Source organism: Andrena cerasifolii, chromosome 3 (assembly GCF_050908995.1).
Source record: "Andrena cerasifolii isolate SP2316 chromosome 3, iyAndCera1_principal, whole genome shotgun sequence".
In the NCBI taxonomy this organism is placed as follows: domain Eukaryota; kingdom Metazoa; phylum Arthropoda; class Insecta; order Hymenoptera; family Andrenidae; genus Andrena; species Andrena cerasifolii.
In genome coordinates, this window is record NC_135120.1 from 14,868,487 (window position 1) to 14,890,273 (window position 21,787).

At 46.8% G+C, this 21,787-nt stretch overlaps 1 protein-coding gene across 2 annotated transcripts in view; it reads right to left on the bottom strand.

Moving 5' to 3' along the window:
* Unc-13 (unc-13) overlaps positions 1–21,787 on the bottom strand; it is a 144,897-nt gene that overhangs the window by 54,886 nt on the left and 68,224 nt on the right. For both annotated transcript variants that reach the window (XM_076808292.1, XM_076808290.1), the window contains 2 exons: positions 3,855–3,898; positions 2,205–2,295 (listed from right to left, as the gene is read on the bottom strand). In XM_076808292.1, the coding sequence (XP_076664407.1) occupies positions 2,205–2,295; positions 3,855–3,898 (135 nt within the window). The remainder of the gene's footprint in view (positions 1–2,204; positions 2,296–3,854; positions 3,899–21,787) is intronic.

Genomic DNA, 21,787 nt, shown 5'->3' on the forward strand with positions numbered 1-21,787 from the left:
CCATCTGAAAAACGTTTAATCTCGGCGCAAAGGGCATTGTTTAAGATTATAAAACGATAGAGCCCCACGTGAACTCTTGGAAGTCGATTCGACCGCCGGTCGCGTGTTTTCTTTTCTCAAGCACAGCAAGCAAGCAATTTACCATCAAATCGTCCGTAACGTCCATCTGGAAGAACCTTGGGTGGCCGAAAGAACGACGCAACACCGAAACGCAACACACGCAATCAGGTTGCACGACGAGGAGGGCCGTTCGATACCGAGCCACCCTCGAGAGACGCTTTTACGCCATTCCCCAAAGAGTGTCCAACTTCCTAAAGAATTGAAAGTCCGCGTGCTGGAGTCGTTTCGATGGGTTGTCTCTCGAAGGTGCCTCGAACGGCACAACAACAGGTATCGATCTCGCGACAGAACAGGCTCGATTGTTCGACGTCGTCGTCTAGCGGGGATCGAGCTGGGGCAGGGAAGCTGGAGGACATGTTCGAAAGAATTCGTGGCAGATTTCCTTGACGGGGTACACGGGCAAAGTGCAGCGAAACTAGTCGATGGGGAAACAAAGGGTTCGTAGGGGTGGGCGTGGGTTGACAGAGTAAGCTACGACCGATTTCGGGCACGATTTCCACGCTTAGAAAAGGATTTTGCACAGAGCGACAGAGTTCCCCCTGTCTGCGACAGAAACACAAATAGAATCGCACATCTTTCTGTTGGAAAAGGGAGGAACAGCACACTCCGACAGGGCAGTTAAGCACTGGTCACATGAAGCTCCGTTCAGCGTCGGTCGTGGTCGTCGACTTTTCATTTAACAATAACCGCTTTCGCGATTTTAAACGATGGCTGGCACGCTTTTTCGAGGAAATTACGGTGACGCTCGGTCGGGGCACCAGCGAGGAGGATTTAATTAGATGGCGGACAATATCAGTCTGGAGTAACAAAGTGGACGAAATAGAATACGATGCTGGGTTAAAAGTGCACTCGAAGCGGTTCTGTATTGAAGTTACTGACGGCTTGATTGTATCAAAAACAGTTGCGGCGGAATGAATGGATAATTGAAATTTAATTTGCGTTGAATTGGGGACGAATATTGCTTCGACGATATTAAGCAACGCGCGGGGCTTACAAAGACATTCGTATTTAGAAAAAGAACTGAATGGCAAAAGGTCTGCGATATTGCTACCCCTGTTTCTCGTGAAAACGGAAACAATATGATTTACAGTCAACTTCAAAGTGGTCCAGTCTGTGTAAAAAACAGTCGATAGTACTCTGCTGATATTTACTCGACAAAGTCTCGGAAATAGGTCATAATAGAGGAACTTTATTCCCGAAGTTCAGCGACTTCGATATTATCGTAGCGACTTAAACGAACCCCCAGGCAACAATGGAAACTCGCAATGCAAACTTTATCCAGGGTCCTGGAACCGCGTTAAAAATCGAACAACAGGTGCATCTGGAGTGGCGACTTCAAATACTCCGGGGGCGCGCTTAATTTAGCCGAGAATGGAAATTAGAGTGCCTCGCGCGGACCCCTTAACCGCAAGCTTTCCCATAAAACGTTATCTCGAAGTATCGCGAGCGGCGATCTACGAAATTATTTCCACGACACGTAACGGCCTTCGTGCGATCGATAGGAGGGGACTTGGTGCCTCGACAGTGGCCTTCGAAGGAGCACTTGGACTTTTTGGAAGAGCAGAACATTCGTGGTTACAGTGCCGCTCGTGCACGAGATAATTTCCCTCGATGCTAAGGTTCATCTTTAGAATTTGCATATGGATATCAAGGTCCAAGTGAATTTCAGATGTCTTCGAGACAATCAGCCAATTTGCATTACGCGGTTATCATTTTAAACAGTGCACATAAAAGAATTCAAATAGAAGTGGGTCAGCCAGTTAATTAAGTCGGTAGCAGAGTTTCTCGTCACTGGTTTGAAAGAAGCCCGTGAAATTCATCGACGACGACGACCATGACCAAGACAACGATAACGACAACAACGGTGACGACGACGTCGATGGCGACAGCGAACCAAAAGGACGACGACGACGAGCAATCATCAGGACGACATCGTCGCCACGCTTGTTAAGTTTCACGAATACAAAGGGTTCAGGTGACGCACGTGTGTACACCTCTGCGTCACCTGAACGTGTAACATATCGATATGCATAGGCGCTAGGACGTTGTTGTTTGGAGGGTTTAATGGATAATCGATTACATACCAGCTCGGAGACCAATGGCACCGACTTTCGGCGCGGCCGAATGTCTGGCATGCTGTCGATGTTGCTGTAGAAAGGATTGTCTCCAGGATGCCTAAAAGAAAACACGTCCAAACGGTTAATTCGATTGAAAATGGTGTACTGATATCGTTTGAACAAAACGAAGTGGCAGTTCAGAGGTATTTGATCCATTGAATGCAGAATTCATTTGAAGTGGCGAGAAATGAAACAGCCAGTTGATTTCGTTCCGATTATAGGTGGCCAGATTAAACGTGTTATTCCGTAGCCACAGAATTTCTGTGGTTAGCAACGCCGTTGCTTTTTTCGTAATACGAGTAATTTCATAATTAAGATCGTAAAATATTCGAGTCTCCTGTATTTATGCAGGCCCCGATCGTACAGGGATCGCGTGTCAGACGGTATCTGATCGCAATAAATCTTTCCCCAGTTACGCTGAAGCTTGAGTCGGTATTAGATTGAAGGTAATCGAACTTTTCAATGGAATTGGAAACTTCGCTTCTGACGAAGATCTCCCCGGGCTACTTAAATGATCAGAAATTTTAAGGAACCCTAACTCGCGCAACTTATCCCACCCTCCTTCATTATCTCCGCAATGTACTTTACGATTTCTTCCTGGGGTTAGAAGAAAGTTTCGTGGGGATGTCACAGGAACACGAGAGAAACTAAAAAGGAGCGTTGTCGCTGTTCGATTTTTTAACGTAAATGTCGTTCACGTTTTTGCGATAAAGGTGTACGCTATAAATTGCACGTTTTATATCGAGAAATGCATGTAAATTGATATTTCAACGGGTCGACCATCAAGATTTATGGTTTCACGTGAACGATGACCTAATTCTACTCGAGTTCACGTTTAATTACATCAACTTGCTCTGCAGATCTGCGAATTACCTCGAAACAAGCCCAACTTCGCTAAGTACGGTGTAACATAATCCATCATTCAGAGATGCTCCGTTCCATTATAGTCTCTCGTTTCTCAGTCTGTTTACCAGAAAAATGGCACCGCATGGTTTCCACGGAAAACGAGACTGCATCAGAATTATGCCCCTACGTGCTTCTAAATTTTAAAAGGACTTCAACGAGCCAAGTAGGAGAAGCCAACGGATCGATTTAACGGATTTCTAAGTTTAATCAGCGATTCCACGTGGTCGTAACGCGATCGACTAAACGCTGGGCAAAGAAACGATCAATTTTTACGACAAGGGAATTATACAAATGGTCCGTGGCTTTCAGCCTGATGAACCTCGTCCTGGGAAGAATAGCGTGATGGGTCGATCTAACAAGTTACGTGGCAGAAATCGTCCCCGTGTCAGTTTTTCTTCATTTATCAGGCGTTCAGGGCCCTTACGTCATTTAATTCGATTATGCACAGGGTTGCGCGAAAAAACCGTAGCCACAGAATTCGTTCGCATCAATTTTGTCGAATACGCGAGGAGTGCAACGGTTAAAAGGCACTTTCACTGTTGGCCTCTTATAAAGTCCTCGCAACTTATCGAAGATTCTGGTTTTCATAGCAATTACTGTCAAGTTCAGAGCTCTCTTGGAAAGCTTTATTTTAAAATCAGACAGAAAATACACATTTGAATGAACGGAGAAGTGGAATTGACGAAATCATTCGTCGATCATCGTACTCACCCGTTCCCCCGTCCGCCAGATTCGCCGCCAGGCCCGCTGCCGTTCTAACAAACAAAAAAACAAGTTTATTAAAAAACAAGCCTAGTAACAGTTCGAAGAAACCAAAACGGAGAACGCGCGTTCGCGCGAACGATGGCGCAGGCGTACGAAAAAATATTGTACACAGTCTTTGGAAACGCGAGGCCACGGACGCCGCGGAGAGGATCGCCTCGCCGCTGCATCTAACCATTCGCCTCTCTCTTCGCGTTTGCTCTCCCAGACTCCGTCGTCGCAAGGGTGATCGACTCTGCCCCCGTGGTTCCGTGGCCACGCACGCACAATGCTTTGCCCCGTACACAAATCAGTCTCTTCGCGTCGACTTAAGAGTAAGAAAAGCTCCGATGAAACAGAGAATCGAGCGCAGATCGGGGACTCGAGAGGAAGAGCAGAGGGTGGCGCAGCTCGGCAGCGACCACCCCTCGCCTCGAGTTACCTTTGGAAGCGACTTAAAGAAAAGGAAGAGATGCTCGCTGTTTTCTGGCACGTTCGCCTTGCTACCTTTTTGTCCTCCCTCCCTCGGCCACCGTTCCGCGGCTGTTGCCTCAGATTAACACCTTCTTTCCACCGCTGTCACCCTGTCGGTTTCTTCAGCCATTGTCCGCGGACTCGTTTTTGTCTCCCGCGAACGCCCAGTCTCGTCAGGATGCCCAGAAGTTCGTTAAACGCAGCCAGAATGAACCAGCGGCCCCTGGTTAATCTCCTCCCTCGCCTCCTACGCGTCAGCGCGCTTTCTTTCCTTCGTTAATGTCTCCGTGAAAGCTGTGGTCGTTAATCAGAAGTATCGAACGCGGGATGTCTCGGTGGGCAACGAAGCCGAGGGAGGGCTTCCTGAAATTAAATTGGTACACGACTAGGCACCATACTCGCGGCGAGGGTACGATCGTCTAGTTCTAGTTCGAGGATGATTGCGGTTTTCTTTGAAGTAGGACATTAAAGTAAAATTGTGCCTCTTATTTGCTATCGCGACACCTGTTCGGGGGGCTCCGTCGAGGGACACTCTCGACGCCACCTCATCTCGCGACAGTATTTACTCGAAGGTACCAGGAGCAGTGTCTCGTAGACAATTCTGCGTCTATTCCCTGCTGTCCCGCGACACCTTCCTCTCGCTCCCCCGTCTCCTCCTCTTTTCTTCGCGTTTGCAGTCGCCTGCGCCTCCTCTCGTTCTCTCTCGTTCGCCCGTTGCCGCACGGAGGAATGGAAGATTGGAGATACAGTGTGATAACAGCCCGTATAAATATAATATCACGTACGATACTCGTAAATTCTGTCACGATAGAGATTACAATATAAACTTATGGATAGCGTGTAACAAGTAGTATAAGTTATTTAGAGTTAGAGCCGCAGGTATCTTCGTCCCTTTCATTCGCCATCGTCGTTCCTACTTCGACCCTCTCCCACACATCCCCTTCCCTCACCCTTTTGTCGTTTGCCCACCCTCGTTTCTGCCCTAATTCTCACTCATTCGCGGTACAACAGTCTTGCGGAAAAAGGGGGTTTCTTTTCACCCGGAGAAGCTTAGACAACGCTGGAGCACGACGATTTTTCGTATCGATGCCCTCACTTTTTTTTTTTCATTTTCTGTACGTTCGTTTTGCTTGTTTGTTCGCGCTTAGCCGCCGAGTGGGAGCCTTCGAGGGCGTCTCCTGGATCAAGATGAGGGGTCGTTAACACGAGGGGCGCGGGTCCTGGTACTTTGTTGCTGATAAGGATTCCCTAATCGCTAATGGATAATTAGGAGGATAATTTTCATTGGAATCCAGAGGTAGGAAAGTCTTTGGAGCTACAGAATTGTGTAGAGAAAATAGAGAATAGAGAAGTATAATTTTTCTATCCAAGAGTATATAATTATTATCGTAAAATTTTAACGAATCCGAAAAGAAAGAAGGTGCAATTTGTCGCTTTCGTGGTTCCGCGATGGATCGTGAACCAATTTTGCAAACGACCCTTTAAACGCGTTAAATTGACGTTTCCGCGTGGATCGGAAAATTATATCGTTCACGTTGCTAAACAAATAGCGTCGCCTTCCCGCGAGAGCTGTACCCACGAATTACGTTTTACATTAATCGCTTTATCGCTAATGCTCCCCCATGAGACTATTTAAAGTTCGCTATAAAATTCTTGCAGCACACCTACCCCTAAATGTAATTACTTTTACCTTTCACCGATTTCGAACGTCAAACAATTCACCGCTAGACAGTTCTTTTTTTTACGTTAGATGGGAAGAGAAGCGCCGGTTGTGGGCACAGGTGCCAGAGCAGATACGAATGAGACGCTGAAAGGAGCAGGAACGTGGGGGTGCTCGTGATTTCGGCGTATTGTCGGCCCTCGATGCACGGAGACGCGCTCGAAGGCAACGTAAATACAGCTGTGAGTAGTTACTATACGTTATTATATCTACGTGGAGTAGCATCGCTTCGCGAGTACAATTCTGACAAGCGTTTACTTAACAACGAAAATACCGTGTATTTATACACCGCTAACAAGTTGCCCGTTACCTATACTTTTCATCCTTATTAGCGTTATTATTATTAGGCCTTAACAACGTACTTCTTTTAATTTCGCTTAAACGCTAATCGCCGTCCGACCAGCACCGCTAAATTAACGCTAGATCGAGAAGCCTTATGAAATCCATCGTACGCACCGGCTACGACAACTCACGGAGCTTCCTCTCCTTACTTTGATGATATGAACGATTAAAAATGGAGAAACGACACCGATGATATGAAACTGTACGATAAGATGCCTGCTCGTCGAGACGCCGCGACGATCTCGTCGGACGATACGCGCGCGACTCAAGGAACATCGATATTGACTAATTATCATTAACATTATCGTTCGGCGATACTCTGGTAGCCACGTGGAAGCGTTTAAATGTAGTCCTCGCTACCTAAGAACCCTCGAAATCGGCCTAAATCGATCCACAGTCAACTTGCAATCCTCTATTAAACGTGGATACCGTTTTGATGACTCGATTTGCCCGATCTATAACTACAGGACATGGCATTCGCTTCTTTTTCACGCTTTCGCGAGCCTCTAAGGGAATTTTCTTCGAAATCTTGGCATCGCGGAGCCTCGACGAGGCGGCGTTCATGATAAAGCATCAGGGGCTGTTGTCGTTTATCTGCGCTCCACGAGCTCTTCGATGGAGGATCGAGGATCTAGTATTTACTGATTGGCTCGCAGTTGGTGGACCATAAGGAAGAGGTAATTTTGGGATTGGCTAGGGTTTCGCTGTCTGGTTTGCCTTTTAGAATAACTATTGCAAACCAGCAACAATGATGATATGTGAAATGTCTGATACGATATGAATGATAATCGCCCACTTGCGATTTAGACACGATTGTTCGCCATTTTCGCAGTTCATTGCTCCAAATAAATGCCCTACGAGTGGGTCCCGACGATAGTAGACGTACAAGTCTATTGTAGTGATATATCTTTTCTCTGATCCCATAGATTTTTTTTTTTTTAGATTAATCAGTATCTTGGTGCACCTACTCTGCAATAAAGACCATTTCGAACTCCATCTGTAGCAGGTAGTACTATTTGCCTGCCAGAACATTAAAGCTTGCACGTTCAGCGTTCAAACTTCTTTTCTAATCGCCAGGTCAGCGCGAAACGAGCTTGAGAATTTTTAATTACACACGCTATAGCTGCTAATACACTGGAGAGCTAGTTGACCATTATTTGAGCGCCCATAACCAGGGCGAACCGTCGCGTTAATTAATGAAATTTCCAGGCGCATGCCTCTGTCGTCCAACCGAATGGAACTCGACCGGAAGCAAAAGCCCGTCGACTTTGCTCAACGGTGTTAAATTGTGTCGTTAATCTCGCACGCTTTTTCCACGCAAACACCTGCGCCGCGAATTCAATTGCCCCCGTGCAGTAATTGGGTCTCCATTTCGCGAGCGCGACGGGAACGGGAATCGTAATCGAATCAGTTGTCCAGCTTCCTGCGGATTCTCAGGAACGATACGTTCCAATCGTTCCGCTCGGGCCACGAATTCAACGAGAATTATTGACCGAGCTGTTTTCGATCCAGGCGGCTGAATGTTTCATGGAAAGTACACGCCGCGATCCTCGGGGACACGAACTTTTGATACGTTCGTCCAATCTCGCGAGCAACGGGAACTTATCGGTGACTATGATTAATCGCGGGCAGAAAGGGAGCGGGAGTAACGAGGACGGCGTGCAGAGCGAAAAAGCTCTGGAGGATATGTCTGTTTACGTATGCAGAAGGATGCGCGCCGCGTTCACGGAGGTCAGTTTTCGCGAGATCCCTCGCGGAACGACGACCCCCAAGCATGCTGGCACGATGCCCTTCCCTCGGGTTTTCAAAACTCTTCGTTACCATGAGGATAATGGAATATATTCATCGGGCAGGCTTTGAAAAGGAAATTACTTTGCCCCGCGGGGGCGGAGGAGGCGCAACGTCGGCGTGGAAAAAATTACGACGATCGAATACAACGGACGTTGCTTGGATTTTGGTGGAACGGGGATGGTTGATGGGAATTTATCAATGAAGTCGCAGAAATGAAAGCGTGCTTGTGGGAACGAGGGGGCGAGCGGGGTCACGTTTCAATGGATCGCGACCCTTGTGCACTCCACGCTGGAATCTGACCTATATTTCGGGGTGTTTGGCCTCGGAAGGACAATCGCCAGGAAAGAGGAATTCATTGCTCCCGTTGCACGCGACGAGAGTCTAATTACGCGGTATAGAAAGCCTCGGTTGCTTCGCGGTCAACCGAGAAACTTTCAATTGACGCGATGCTGTGTTACTTCGCGATGCGAGAGAATTTGTCATCTTTTGTCCAGAATAATGAAAGAATGATAGGCATACACTCGTTGTGAGAAGGTTTAAATACGTTCATCTAGCTTAGCAATATATTTCCTACGCTCTTTTATGTTCTTTTTTTTTAATTCGACTGGGCTTTCGAGTTCCTGGTTGGCGTTGGTGCAGAGACTGCAATCGGAAGGTTGCTTCCGATTGAAGTCAGTCAATAGAATCGCGTTTCAGTTTCTGCCCTACGAGCGATTGTTTCGGGCTTTTGTCAGTCAGCCATTTCGATGCTGGCACGAGAAATGTGTGGCGAGGCTTCCTTTTATCTTTTTATCGCGTTTCGCTGAAGCGCCTACCGCGCCACGAGATTTTTGCATTTATCGCAAGGTTATTTCTGTTGTTTATAGAAGAAACTGATATTCCTATCGATATGTGTTATATTCTTTTTTCCTTCGCGAAAAGGACCCCGCTTGGCAATGAAGGAAGAAGCCTGTCAGTTTTGTAAAAGCTTTAAATCTATCGGAGGAAACGCTTTCAAGAACTTACGATCGGGAAAACGATGCTTTGGGGATGCGCAGGGGTTGCAGCAATGATTGCCAGGGGCATAATGAAATTCTGTGGCAACTGCGACCATAATGCGTCGTCAATATGTTAATGGAAGAACTGTTCCTTCATTGTAAAGCGAGAAACCTCTGAGAATTTGCATTTCGTTTAAGAGAACTGCGAAAATTGCGAGAACCTTGATGCTCCCCATCGATATGCATACGAGTGATTGGATGGATTCTGTAATCGCCACTCTGACTGAAATAGAAGTTTAGCCGGATCTGGGTAGAAAGCAAGAGGTAGACGGAGATAAGGACGACAGAAAAGGAATGAAAGGTATTAAGGGGAAGTACGTGAGAGAAATGAGGGTAAACGAAGCGTAATATTGTGGTGGAATGGGTGAAATAAGAAAGAAAAGGATGTGGGACCGCGAAATGTGCTGAGATACGAGAAAGGAGAGAGGAAAGGAATTGCACGATCAAGAAGTGAGAAAAAATAGAAGTGAAATGTAGTTACTGTAAGTGTGGCTGAATTTTAGGATCTAATGGTTCATCTATCTGCAGATAAACTTCACGATACTTCGTACATAGACCAAAATGGTAACGAAGGAAGGATCACCAGAAACACTCGTATAAAAGCGCAGAAGAGAGAAAACTAGGGACCCGCGGAGCAGCAAGAAACGAGGCGATAAAAAATGCAAACGACATGGCAAAGGACGCATTCAGGACGTCGGAACCAAAAACTCGAGCAATGGAACAAAGAAGAATGTTTAAAAAAAAAGGCGTCCCGAGAGGAGGCAGGGTGGGAAAGAAAGCTATTACGAGGTAGAAGAAACTGGCCAGAAAATGAGGATGAGATTGCCATGGAAAAGAACCAGGGGCATGAAGGAATGATGGATGAGGATGCGCCAAGAGGTCTCGAGGAACGCAGATGACCAACGACAGCAGCGTGCACGCGTGCCCTCGTTATGCGAACGTGCGGTTCGCTCGTTGTTGCGCCGGCCAGGCGATATGTCCGGCCGTGTGCGAGTAATACCAGTAGCATAGGTGTGTGACTAATTGTGCCGGGCAGCCATTTATAGATCCACGCGGTGCTCAGGCTGATCCCGCGTTCGCCTAGTTATCCCACCGCTCACCGCGGTTTATCTTTGCGAACGTGGTGCTGGCTAACGCACGCACTGGCGCGCCGAATAAAACAGGAACGGCTTTAACCGCTCGTTAAATTTACACCGAATGCCGCGTCGATAAGCCGTTTTATGCAGCTAACAAGATAGTAGCCTCTGGGTGCAGGGGATGCGCGCGTGCCAGCCTACGTTCGCGCTCGTAAACCATCAACAGCCGCGGTGCGCCGCGTTCCTCTACTGTTCAACGACACCGAAGTCGAATTTCAGTCGTACACAATATTCCTATAAATCCTGAGGACAGTATCGCGGGATAAATAGACGGGTTGAGCTCACACTGAGATGAGTCTCCAGCCCTGTTGGTGGTTTACGCGAGCTTTTTGCTAGTTGGAGGGTGATCGCGCGTATGTTGATTTGTGCTGTGTGAGAATCATTTTCCAGTCGAACGTACCTATGTAGTTTAATGTTTAATGGATTATGACAGTGTTTTCGAATGATTTCTGTTCGGATGTGGTGAGGTTAGTGGTTAGGTTTAGTGTGATAAGCAGATCACTGGTATTGGGGATTGCTCTTGGTGAATTTAATAAAATATTGCACACCACTAGAAGTTCGTAATCGGGACCATGGTCTCTTTGCTTGATTTCGCGTTCCTATGCCTCGTAGTTAATCTTACGTCTATAAAGCTTAACGCTACCCGCTAGCGGGTAGTTTTAGAATTCGATGAATTTTCAGCGTTACAAGCTAGAAAGAAGTTCGTTTGTAAAAAAGTTGCTGGTAAAGTGGGGGCTGTTAGCAGTTGGTGTAAAGTGTAAAGTGTTCTCTGAAACTTGTGCCGTGTTAGCGACTTCCTCGAAGCATCGTTACGGATCGCCACCTGCAGGAAATGAAAGTTCCCTTGCCGAGATCGTGAGACGTTTTCAACTCCTTTCCCAAGCACGGTTCCGGATCTGATTTCTTAATAAACAATTGCTTGGCGCTGTCATTCCCAGCTGCGGTACCATCGAGCGTTCGTCTCTTTAAATCGAGATAAATGAAACGAGAAGATTTCATTCTCCCTGCACTTCTATGATTGGGCAATCCTCAAAGCGACGAGCAAATCATTACACGTCGACTCGAACGGTCCTTTTTCCTTGTAAAGGGATATATACATTAGCAAAGGTCACGTCGTATAAATGTCTTCCGTCGAAAAGTTGCGTAATAAAAGGTTCTGGACGTTAAAAGGGTTTCTTAGCTGGTTGTAGAAAAGGGACTTTCAAAAAGCGTACGACAAATTGTACAAGAGACTCCCGCATAGAGTCCGCTAGAAAATACACCCGTGTAAAATTGACAATTCACGCGTAGAAAGGTCTGGCTACAAACACCCGCACACGTAGAAAAGTTTCAATTTCGGAGTTTCGCTTTTATAAAAGATTTTGATCGTGTCCTGGTGCAAAAGTGCACACGTAGAAAAACTACAACCGCCTTGGTGCGCGTCTAATTACGTATTTCCAGCTGACACGTACGCCACTGTTCAGAAAGTTTAGATGCACGTCCTCGACTCTCTTCTCGATTTAGGGGCATACTGTGCGTGATCCGACTAATTAATCCGATCACACGCTACTAAAGCCCACACTGTCCATTAATTAACAACTCTGTAGCAACCAAACTATCCTCGTACAAACTATAATCTCACCACAATATTTCATGGAAAGTTGGAGCAATAGTTCAGGCTGCTTCTGCATTTATTCAGCGTTCTCCTAAATTTTAACCGACCCTTGCCATTACTTGTATTAAATCCGCGCGATAAATTCCCATCTCGTCAACTCGTGCACGGAAACTTTCGAAACGTGGCGGTCCTTCCAGCCAACACCTCCCCCCACAGTTCATTACGAATCGCCCCAGCAATTTTCCCCTTTTGAAAAATTGAACTGCGACGCAACTGCGCGGAATTGTCCACTCCAGCCTCCGCCTGCCGCTTTATAATGGACCTCCACGGACTTGATACTTCCGACTACATGATGTAGGTCGCGGCGTGCAATAACTTTGCCCAGGTCGCGGATTGCACGGGAACACATGGCACCAGTGTCTCGTGATAAATGCCCCAAGTTAAATGCGCTCTTTAGATGGACGTGGGACCGCGGCCGAATATTAAAGAGGATTAGAGGTTCACGGCAACTTCGAATACGCGGCCAGCGAGTTTGCAGCGCGAACCGTTGCCCGATTTTCTAGGTACGCGTCGCGTGTCCCCGTGAAATCGAAACGAAAATAAGCAGACGCACCGTTGCGAATTATTCTCGCGGAACTCCACTAAATAATTATCATCGCGCGGGGAACTGTTTCCCCGTTGCGGTGAGACACGATTTCAAGGGGTTTCAGCGGAGATTGTTGGGAGCAACAGATTTTAGCGTTACCTAAATAAGAAATTACCGTTGGCGCCAGCGCAATAAACCGCGCGGAATATTTATCGTGACCGTCGTTGGCACAGATGCACAGAATGTTCGCTGGTTCTCCGGAAATTTAATGCTCAGCGAATACGAAACCCGATGCTCGACGAGGAGCAGAGTCTGTTCTTCGATTCTGCGCGCAGCGCGGTAGGAAGTTCATACGGAATCGTGGAAATAGAATGCGGGAGGCATGCTCGGTTTAGAGTACCATTTTTGCGTAGTTGTTCTCAGCGATTTTTTTTATCGTTCTTGGAGAGACTAGTTTATTATTTAGTGATTATGATAGTAGCCACTTGAAATTGTCTTTTTTCTTGTGTATCTCGAAAAATTTACTTACCCTTGGTATGCAATTCATACTTCATTTTGAAATCCCGTGTGAGATTGAATTAAATGTTACCGAAAACGACATAATGCTCCACTTAAGAATTAAGTCTTCGAATATTTCTATTATTTCACGAGAGTCACAGATTCTTTTTAGGTACTCTCCTAATATGCGGTCCACGCAACATTTATAACTCTACAGCATTCTTTCTTTAACATCATTAATTATACCGCGCTGTAAGAAGGAACTTCGCAAAGGAAATCCTAAAGCATCGTTCGCGAAGATACTTGCGAGATGCTCGGCAACTTTTAATTGCACAGTTTTTCTCGATGCTATTTTACCTGCATCCAGTTTAAGTTTCTTGCCCGTCCCTGTCTGTCATTCACAAGGCATTTCTGCGCGCCTGTTACTTTCTTAATTGAAAAATCTCCGCTGACACCGCAAATTTTCTATTTTCTGCAAACTCGCGAGCTGGATTTAATTAATTATTCGTTGCTCTTGCTAGCTTTCGTCCCCGCGAATTATTAAATAATTCTTCCTCTAATATCAAGACTTTGTTGAAAACCATAGGATCTCGAAATTTGCATTTGCACCACCCTCGCAATTTCTTTTTCATATATCTCTATAAATATACAGAACCACCGTTACGAAGTGGCTCTAATTCCAGTATTTATCTTCCATCCAGAAATTTGTTCAACATCTCCGATTCAATAAACGTGCCCCGTGTGAAAAGCGCTTCGCTCGACAAAACCTCCATGTCAAATAGAAATATCGACAGGAAGTGGCCGCGTGCAAAATAGCGCAACGTCTCGCCGAGAGCTCGTCGAGGCACAATGGATATCCGTTTCCAAAGTGGCAGAAAATTAATGCAATTTCCAAAGCGTTAAAGAAGCAACGTCTCACGATCTCCGTTGTTATCTCGGTAGCTCCTTGTGCTCCGGCCATGACCATCATCGTGGCCGCGATGAAACCGGAGAACGGGAGAGGTTTCATGGCAAGCGGAGCCATTATTTTCACGAGAGTGGGACCATCATTTTCACGCGGGTGGCGCGTAACGATAACAGTAAACACCTACATACTCCATTCCCCAAAAAGCAACTGGACACAACCTTGGCATCACGGTCTATATCGCTCGAGCGAGCGATACTTTCTTCTCACGATTAACAACCCCAGTACTCCACGGCCAGGGACGCCGGAACGCCCATCGCTGGCCGTTGCCCGCGCCTCATCAGATGTCACCCTACGCGCCCATCCGCGAGAAACACTTACCGCAACGTTTCCCGATTATCACACGAAAGCTTCTTACACCTACGCACGTACGTTATAATCTGTCCCCTCGAGAAACACGGCTAAACGATTTTCGTTACATTATTAATTGACACAAAACTACCGCGTAGGTTATAGTATCGTTATAGTAGTACGTGGCTTTGGATATACCTTTTGTGTGTTTCTTATGCGAACGAGAGCTCGCGTGACCCGCGTGTCAGCGTGTACGATCGTGACGCGACCGCGAGAAGGATGATCGTTCGGCGAGGAGCTGCGCGTCGAGAACGGACAAACACTCTGATTGATTGCCAGCAGGCCGTGAACGATCGCTTGTGGTCGGGACCGCCAGTTTCTGGTTCATAGAGGAGACTACCCCAGCCTGCAAAGCTGCTTCGATCTATCGTGAAAGTGGCAAGCTCTCGTGGTGCATCGAGTGCACGCGTGGCTGTTGCAGCGGTTCTTCCATGGCCTCAGACTCGTGCTGGCTTCGTCAGTGTTTTGGGTATCGGCTGTTAAGCTCCGAATACTTCGCGTAGCCTTTCAGGAAGTCCAATTAATTTTTTATCCCGCTTTTCACTGGACTTTGTTCGTCCTCGACGGCGGAGGCTTCGCGCGCACTTCCACCTGAGACACTCCAAGTTTTTTAAACCCCGAGGTCCCACGAGAGAAGACGATATCACTCTTTCAACGAGCACGATCTACCCGCGAGTGTTTCGAGCAACGCGGATCCCTGGGGCGGATTCCCTTTAAAAGAGATGGTCGCGAAGGATCTGCGTAACGACGACACGCGACACCACGGACTTACAGTTTCAAGATGATCCCCTCGTGTAGAGTGCGAGTCCTGGACCGAGGTTGTGCGCTTTCGAGTACTTGGAGACTCGTATCCTCGAGCAGTGGTCGAGTACTCTGAATCTGTTCGGAGCAGGAGGACTTCTTCGTCTTAATTTTGAAAGCCTCCCTTCGCCTGACTTTGGGATCTGTTTGAGCATCTATGCTAGCCTAAAGGAACGACCTAAAATGCATCTGATGCATCGATTCGGAGCTACGAATCTTAAGTTCCCCGCGTACCAGCTACTCGACGAATACGAGCTTGCAAGTAACGAACTACCACGGTCGTGGACCACGAAAGACTGCTAAAAACGTGTTAGACACAACGACACCGTGACAATATACATACACAATATCCATGATCGTTATGATCGTACAATATACATACAGAGTTAACGTCGCTAGGCGCGAGTCTGCTGCGTTTTTCTTCGCCCTCCCCCCTGCCTACACTCTTCTTAATTCGTTTCATATAAAAGTGAGAAATGGTACACAATTGGTCCGGGTGGTTAGCTCGTTCGACCCCGTTCCGAGGTATCGCGAAGGGACCACGGCTGCGTTTTCCACTCGGCGAGAACCGAATTGGCCACCTTCGCGCGCTTCGCTGCAAATCATTCAGCGTAGACGCGATTTGATTCGTTTGTGCGTGGACAGGAGCTTTGACCAAATTATAGGCGATTCGTGACCATGGAGGGAATCATAACTACGACTGGACTTCACCGTTCGACTAGAGTTGCTTGCTATTAGTTCCGTCGAATGCGTTTCACTCTCGCCCACGAGTTGCGAATGCTCGACTTTGTCCTCCGTTGTACAATGTAGGTGCTACTGCAGACTTGATAATTGGAAATGGAGGCCGTGATGCAATTATCTGACAAGCATCGTTGAGAAACTAGTGACCTGAACGTCAAAGAAACAAATTGTTCCTTTTTTTTAAAAAAAAAATACCATATGATAACAGAGCATGGGAAAGGAAATTTTAGGAAGGCTCTTAGTAGTCTTGGAGACCTTAAGCACGAAGTACAACATTGTTTTGTTAAACCGAACGCGACTAAACGTTCACGCTTCAAACTCTGCGTACGCGTTGTTTAAGGTCCGAGGGACTTCTGTGAAAAGACCCTTTGATGGGCGCATACGTCTCGCTCGTTAATTGGACGGTTGTGAATTAAGCCCACGTCGATTAAAAATCCTCCGGTTTGTGTTGCTACTGAAAGGGGCGTGTCGGAACATTACGAAGGCTTCGCAGCTGCCTATGCATAATGGAACGCATTGCAGAGGTACGCCAAGTCTATGGGAATTGCGCGTCGATTCTCTCCGAATTCATGCTTCTCATAATCTAGCGTTTCTAATGACAATCAGTTCCTTAATGAGGCCTGGATTCTTTCGATAACCAGGAATTTGTGAATCATAGCGAGCCACTGAACGAGAAGATATGAACGCGATAAAGAGATAACCCAAGAAGCTTCAGAATTTAAGAAACTATGATGAACGAAATGTAGACTAGAGTAGTGGACGAGTTTGATCGCGTAGTCTCACTAATGAGCCGCACTTTGCGAGGATTGGGCACTTTTAAGATTCTGGAACGCAGCAAGTTGCTGACGCTGTTGTCAGGATGGAAAAGAACGCGCCGGAAAAGCATGATTCCGCGGACAAGGGTCTTTGCTACGTGCTGCACGTGTCGTTGCATAGGTTCTAAGCGCACGTCCGAACGCAATCTCGTTGAATTACACGGAGGAACGGGGTACGCTATGAGCCGCGCAAAATCTCGAAGCATCCTATGGTGTTCGCCGGGGGCGAACGAGACCCCGTAAAAGTACGGTTTCAAAGGGCAGGCCGTTGCGCGCCGCGTGGATCATTTCATTTAACGCGCACGATCGTATCTTTTACCTTCTGCCGCCTTGAGCTTGTAATAAGCAGATCGGATTCTACTTTAATTTCCCCGCGACAGCAACGTGGAATTTAAGGCTCTTTACGTGCTCTTGCGTTTCATTGGATCGCTCGATTTTACGACCACGTGCACTAAACGTGTCCTCCACGACATTATGAGAAACGTAAAGCGTTTAATGTGAACATCCGTTCGATTGTTTTTATCGACTATGATGGCCAGAGTTGGCGTCAATAGCGGTGGATTGCTTTTTCACTGGATCTCGATATTCAGGCTTCTTCTAATTGCAATCTAAATTGTATTTGGGCCTTTTTTATTGTTTAGAAGTTCTGTTATCCATCACAGAGCAGTAGTTGATTCCACCGGTTTAAAGGTACCATTAATGAATCTTGGGATCAATTTCACTTGGAGTTTGGCAAGAAATCGCGTGCACATTAAGAGAAAGCAAATTGCTGTTTCCTAATAGAAATATTGTGAGAGAGACGAGTTTTATAGGAACGATCGCGAGCTCGGCGAGTGCAATTAATCAAGAGTCGGGGGAAAGTTCGACGAACGCCTGAACGCCAGGATCGTGGAAGGAAAATGGAGAAGAACGAGGCGTCTACTCTATACTTTGCACCGTTGGCGATCGACATTCCCGACATACTTTCGCGCTCTTGTGGAAGGCTTGTTTTTGATAGCCTGTTACGCGTGAAACGGATAGGCGATGGCTTAATTGAAAATTTGCCGATACCAGGATGGTGTTCTTAATTTCGTTCGACGCGAAAGTTTTCTACGCTTTGACGAGGAGGTGACAAATTGATCATTAGCGCGTAAGAACGCTTTGGTACTCGTCGAATAAAGTTCGACGCTAACTTTATCTCGTGCTGCGCGATAATCCCTGCGATAAATCTTCCATGTTTGTCAAAGGAACTTTCGATGTACCGAGCAAATGATTGTTGAATTGCATTAATCGTGGAAAGTAATATTAATCGCTTGTTGTGATAGGTTGAAGAGCGAGAGTGAACCCGAGTTATACCGTAATATGTCATCTTTTAAACCTCGAGAGATCCAATTTTTCATGGTCTTCCCGGACATCCAAGCTTTAAAACGGTTACTCAGATTTTTTTACTGTTATTAACACCATGCATAGTTGAACTGCACTTGATCCAAGAAAGTGACAGCCTGTTTAACACATCCTACATTCGTCACTGACATCTTTGCAGTGCCCTAGTACACTACCCAAATTCTAATAAGCACGTTACAACAATAATGCTCAAGAAGCATCTTGTAGAGCGAGAGTGAACTGCCTTCAACAATTTAACATCTCCTTGGTCGTTACATTTCCTCCTCCGTAAGAAACCGTTCAATCCTCGATGAGCAGATCCAGCATCACGGGTGGAAAGAGTACGCCGAGGTCACAGAAGAAGTAGGAGATGAAACGTATAGCGTATATAGTTTTTGGAGGCTAGCATAGAAAGGACTCGCTCACACTATTGTGTGTAGGCGTTTTGACCCTGTAACGTGATGCGAAAAACACCTTTGGTGGCCGTACACTCGAGCGGGCCGCTTTACACACCGCTGGGGTGTGTCCTAAGTACCCTACTATATGTCTTCCACCCATTCTCAGCGCCTTTTAATGTTCAGCCTGAAAGGGGAGCGCGGTTCGCCGTGACGCGTGGACAACATCAGCCGTCCCGTGCTACTTACGCCCATTCCCTCGAATATCCCCCTCGAAACGGGGACCACGACAGTTCTCCCGACTTTTTGCTGTTATTGACATCACCGCTGGCGAGCACCTCGAACGGCACGTATCGCCAATTACGAGAAGAATCGATCGGCTGGCAGAGCATGATACGTGCCCCAGGTCCGAACAATTAAGTGAAACGCGCTGTTCCCGGCCGGACCTGGGCACACGGTTCCCCGATCGTGTCGTTCAGCCTGGAACCGTTCTCCACAGTGCGAGCAGGTAAAACCCTCCCCCATAACGCCCCCCCCCCTAACACTAACATTGAAGTACGCACGATAATTAATTGCTAGCTTAATCGGAGTATTAAACGCCTGCGAAGTCTTTAGATACGGAAGCATATACTTTGGACGTGTGTACGATGCGAGTATGTGTGTGCAGGCTGGAAAATCGAGTATAGCAAGGCAGTGTATTCAGAATTAAGCGAGATACGAGATTTTTGTCTCCGGGAGAGATGGGGAATATCGCGCGATCAAGCCAGATAATATTAGAGACGCGTTAATTTCTTTAAACACCTATGTTCTAGCTTGTTTTTTCACCAATAAAGTGACTATACGTGATCAGTGTTATACCAAGATCAGGACAATAGGATAGCAGGTAAATTACAGAAAGATTCCTCTTTCGAAGTTTTCCTCTTCATCTTCGCGAACGGTTTCTCTGGCAAGTAACGCGGGCAAGTAGTAACGCCTAGCGCTTGGTCAGACACAGTTCAGTAATTCGTGCCGCGTACAGGCTACCGTGTAATAGGCGTTTTAAGAATCAGGAAAGTGTTAACTTGATTGCATGATATTCACTTCGCGATATAAGTGAATCCTCCAGAAATAAAGCTCCCGTATCTCGATTCGATTTAGAGACACTAGCCTGTAACCTTCTTAATTTCACGCCCTGCACGTCTCTTGATACGCTATTCTATACGTGTTTGTCATGGTTCTATCCGTTTGCGTGTCTGTGTTTGTACGTCTGCGTGTCTGTGTCTACAGTGGTGGCTTATCCGTTCGATTACGGGACTATTGCGGGACTCGCGTTATGCTGAACGGTTATCGGTACACGGAACGCGATCGATCGTTTCGAGATTACGAGAAATGGTATGCACGCCCGACGACGAGTACGACGAAAATCTTAGCACGCCAACTACTATCAGCATCGTGACGATGCGATACCGCGGGCACAGATCCTGGAGCCTGAGATAACACATTGGCCACGGGGCTTTGAAATCCATTCTGCTTGGTCGATTCGCGGACCATGGGCAGCGAGAACCGAAGACCAATATATATTCTTCTGAGAAAATTCATTACAATCAGGATAAATTGATGCAATCTGTTAAGTGGGTCAGAAAAGCCATTTGCGCAATTAGAGTTTTAGATCGTTCTACCAAACTTTGGGTATTCAGGATATTCTAGGGGAGCGAATGAATCAGCTATTCCTGTACCTTCTGAAGGAATAAACGTAGATATCGGTGGGACTATATTCCAAGGAATGACAATGATTCTCCTGACAATTAAACGATGCTTGAGCATTGTTCGATCTAAGTGCTCCAGGATCGTACCTACGATTCACCTCACCTTTCCATCATCGTAATGAATTTCTATTATTCTACGAGCGTATATAGTGTATACCAATTACGAATACTACAGAATGCACAACAATGGTTAGTCTCGTCGTTCTCCGTTGCTCGTGAAACTTTTTCGAAATTCGCTCGCAGCTGACTTAAAAAAGTGGACGCGGAAAGCATAGGGAGAAATATTTCCACGCGGCTCACGCATCGAAAAGCCGATTGCGCGAAACTTCCCGGGGGGAATCCGCTTGTTGTGTCGCCGACCAATTAATCGAAACGAAAGTGCGAACTCGTCGAACCGTGTCCGGCCAGAATTTTCCACTTCCCTTCGTTCTCGCTGGCGGGGAAAATGAAACGGAAGCAAGCGTGTAACGCGGAAGCAGCGTTGCTGGCCGCGTATATACACCACTGCGTCACGTGAACCCGAGTGGTATCGACTTCCGTGCTTTCGCGCTCGACGAAACGGAATACATTGCGATCTAATACACAGGAAGCACGTGATCGACGAGGGACTTGGCCATTTTTCGCGAGGGACTACGCTGGAAAGCGGAGCCGATTCGAAAACTGCTCTAATTTGGAAGCGCCCTTGCAACCCCTTACGCGAACCGCGTCATTATTCCAGCTACATCGATCTTTAGAGTACCATCCAATTATCGTTACGCGAAAGACACGCTTCGTTAAGTTCGCGGAAAATACCCAGTAAAAACACAACTGTTGTCATGGAAAAATTGCGCCCTTTGTCTCCATCACTTGTTGAAGCGTCGAATACTACGGGGATGATAAGAGACATCGCGAAGTTCGCTAATACTCTGACAAGGTCGGAAAGTAGCTGGTCACGAAGGTTACCCTTCGAGCAGCCTCTCGTTCAAGCCTACCATGGAATACAGAATCGAATTCTATCTAGACATTACAGGAAACATTAATTGGAGCGCGTCCATGCTGGTTCGAACCTGTGGTATGGAAATTATGCCGTCGATGGTCGTTTTAATGCGTCCGAGCGATCGATCGATAAATTCTCGAGCGTGACACGTTGCGCGCCATATATTCCAATATAGTCGTTGAACTTATCCCTGTGTCCCTTCCTTCACGTTTCGCGAGCGTTTCCCCAGAAACGATTGATTTCGACGTGCACACGACGAACGAGATCCGCAGCTGTGCCTGCGCGATTTGTCTCGCTGCCTTTCATCCCCTTACGTCCATCCACTTTGCCTGCCTCAACCGTTGAGCGACTTTTTTACAAGCAGCCTGGCTTTGTGCGTTTCCTCCAACATTTCACGGTACAAAGCGATTGAGTTCGGAAGAAGTGGCCCGGTCTGGAGGTTTAAAGCTATCCCTAGGTTCGAAGTGTGCAGTTTCAAGTGGAAAATGTTTTACTTAAGTCTACATTCGTTAGTGAACTAAGATTAGGCTAATTGTGTCGGGTGTTTCGACGGTTCCAACCGTGGTGCAAATTGC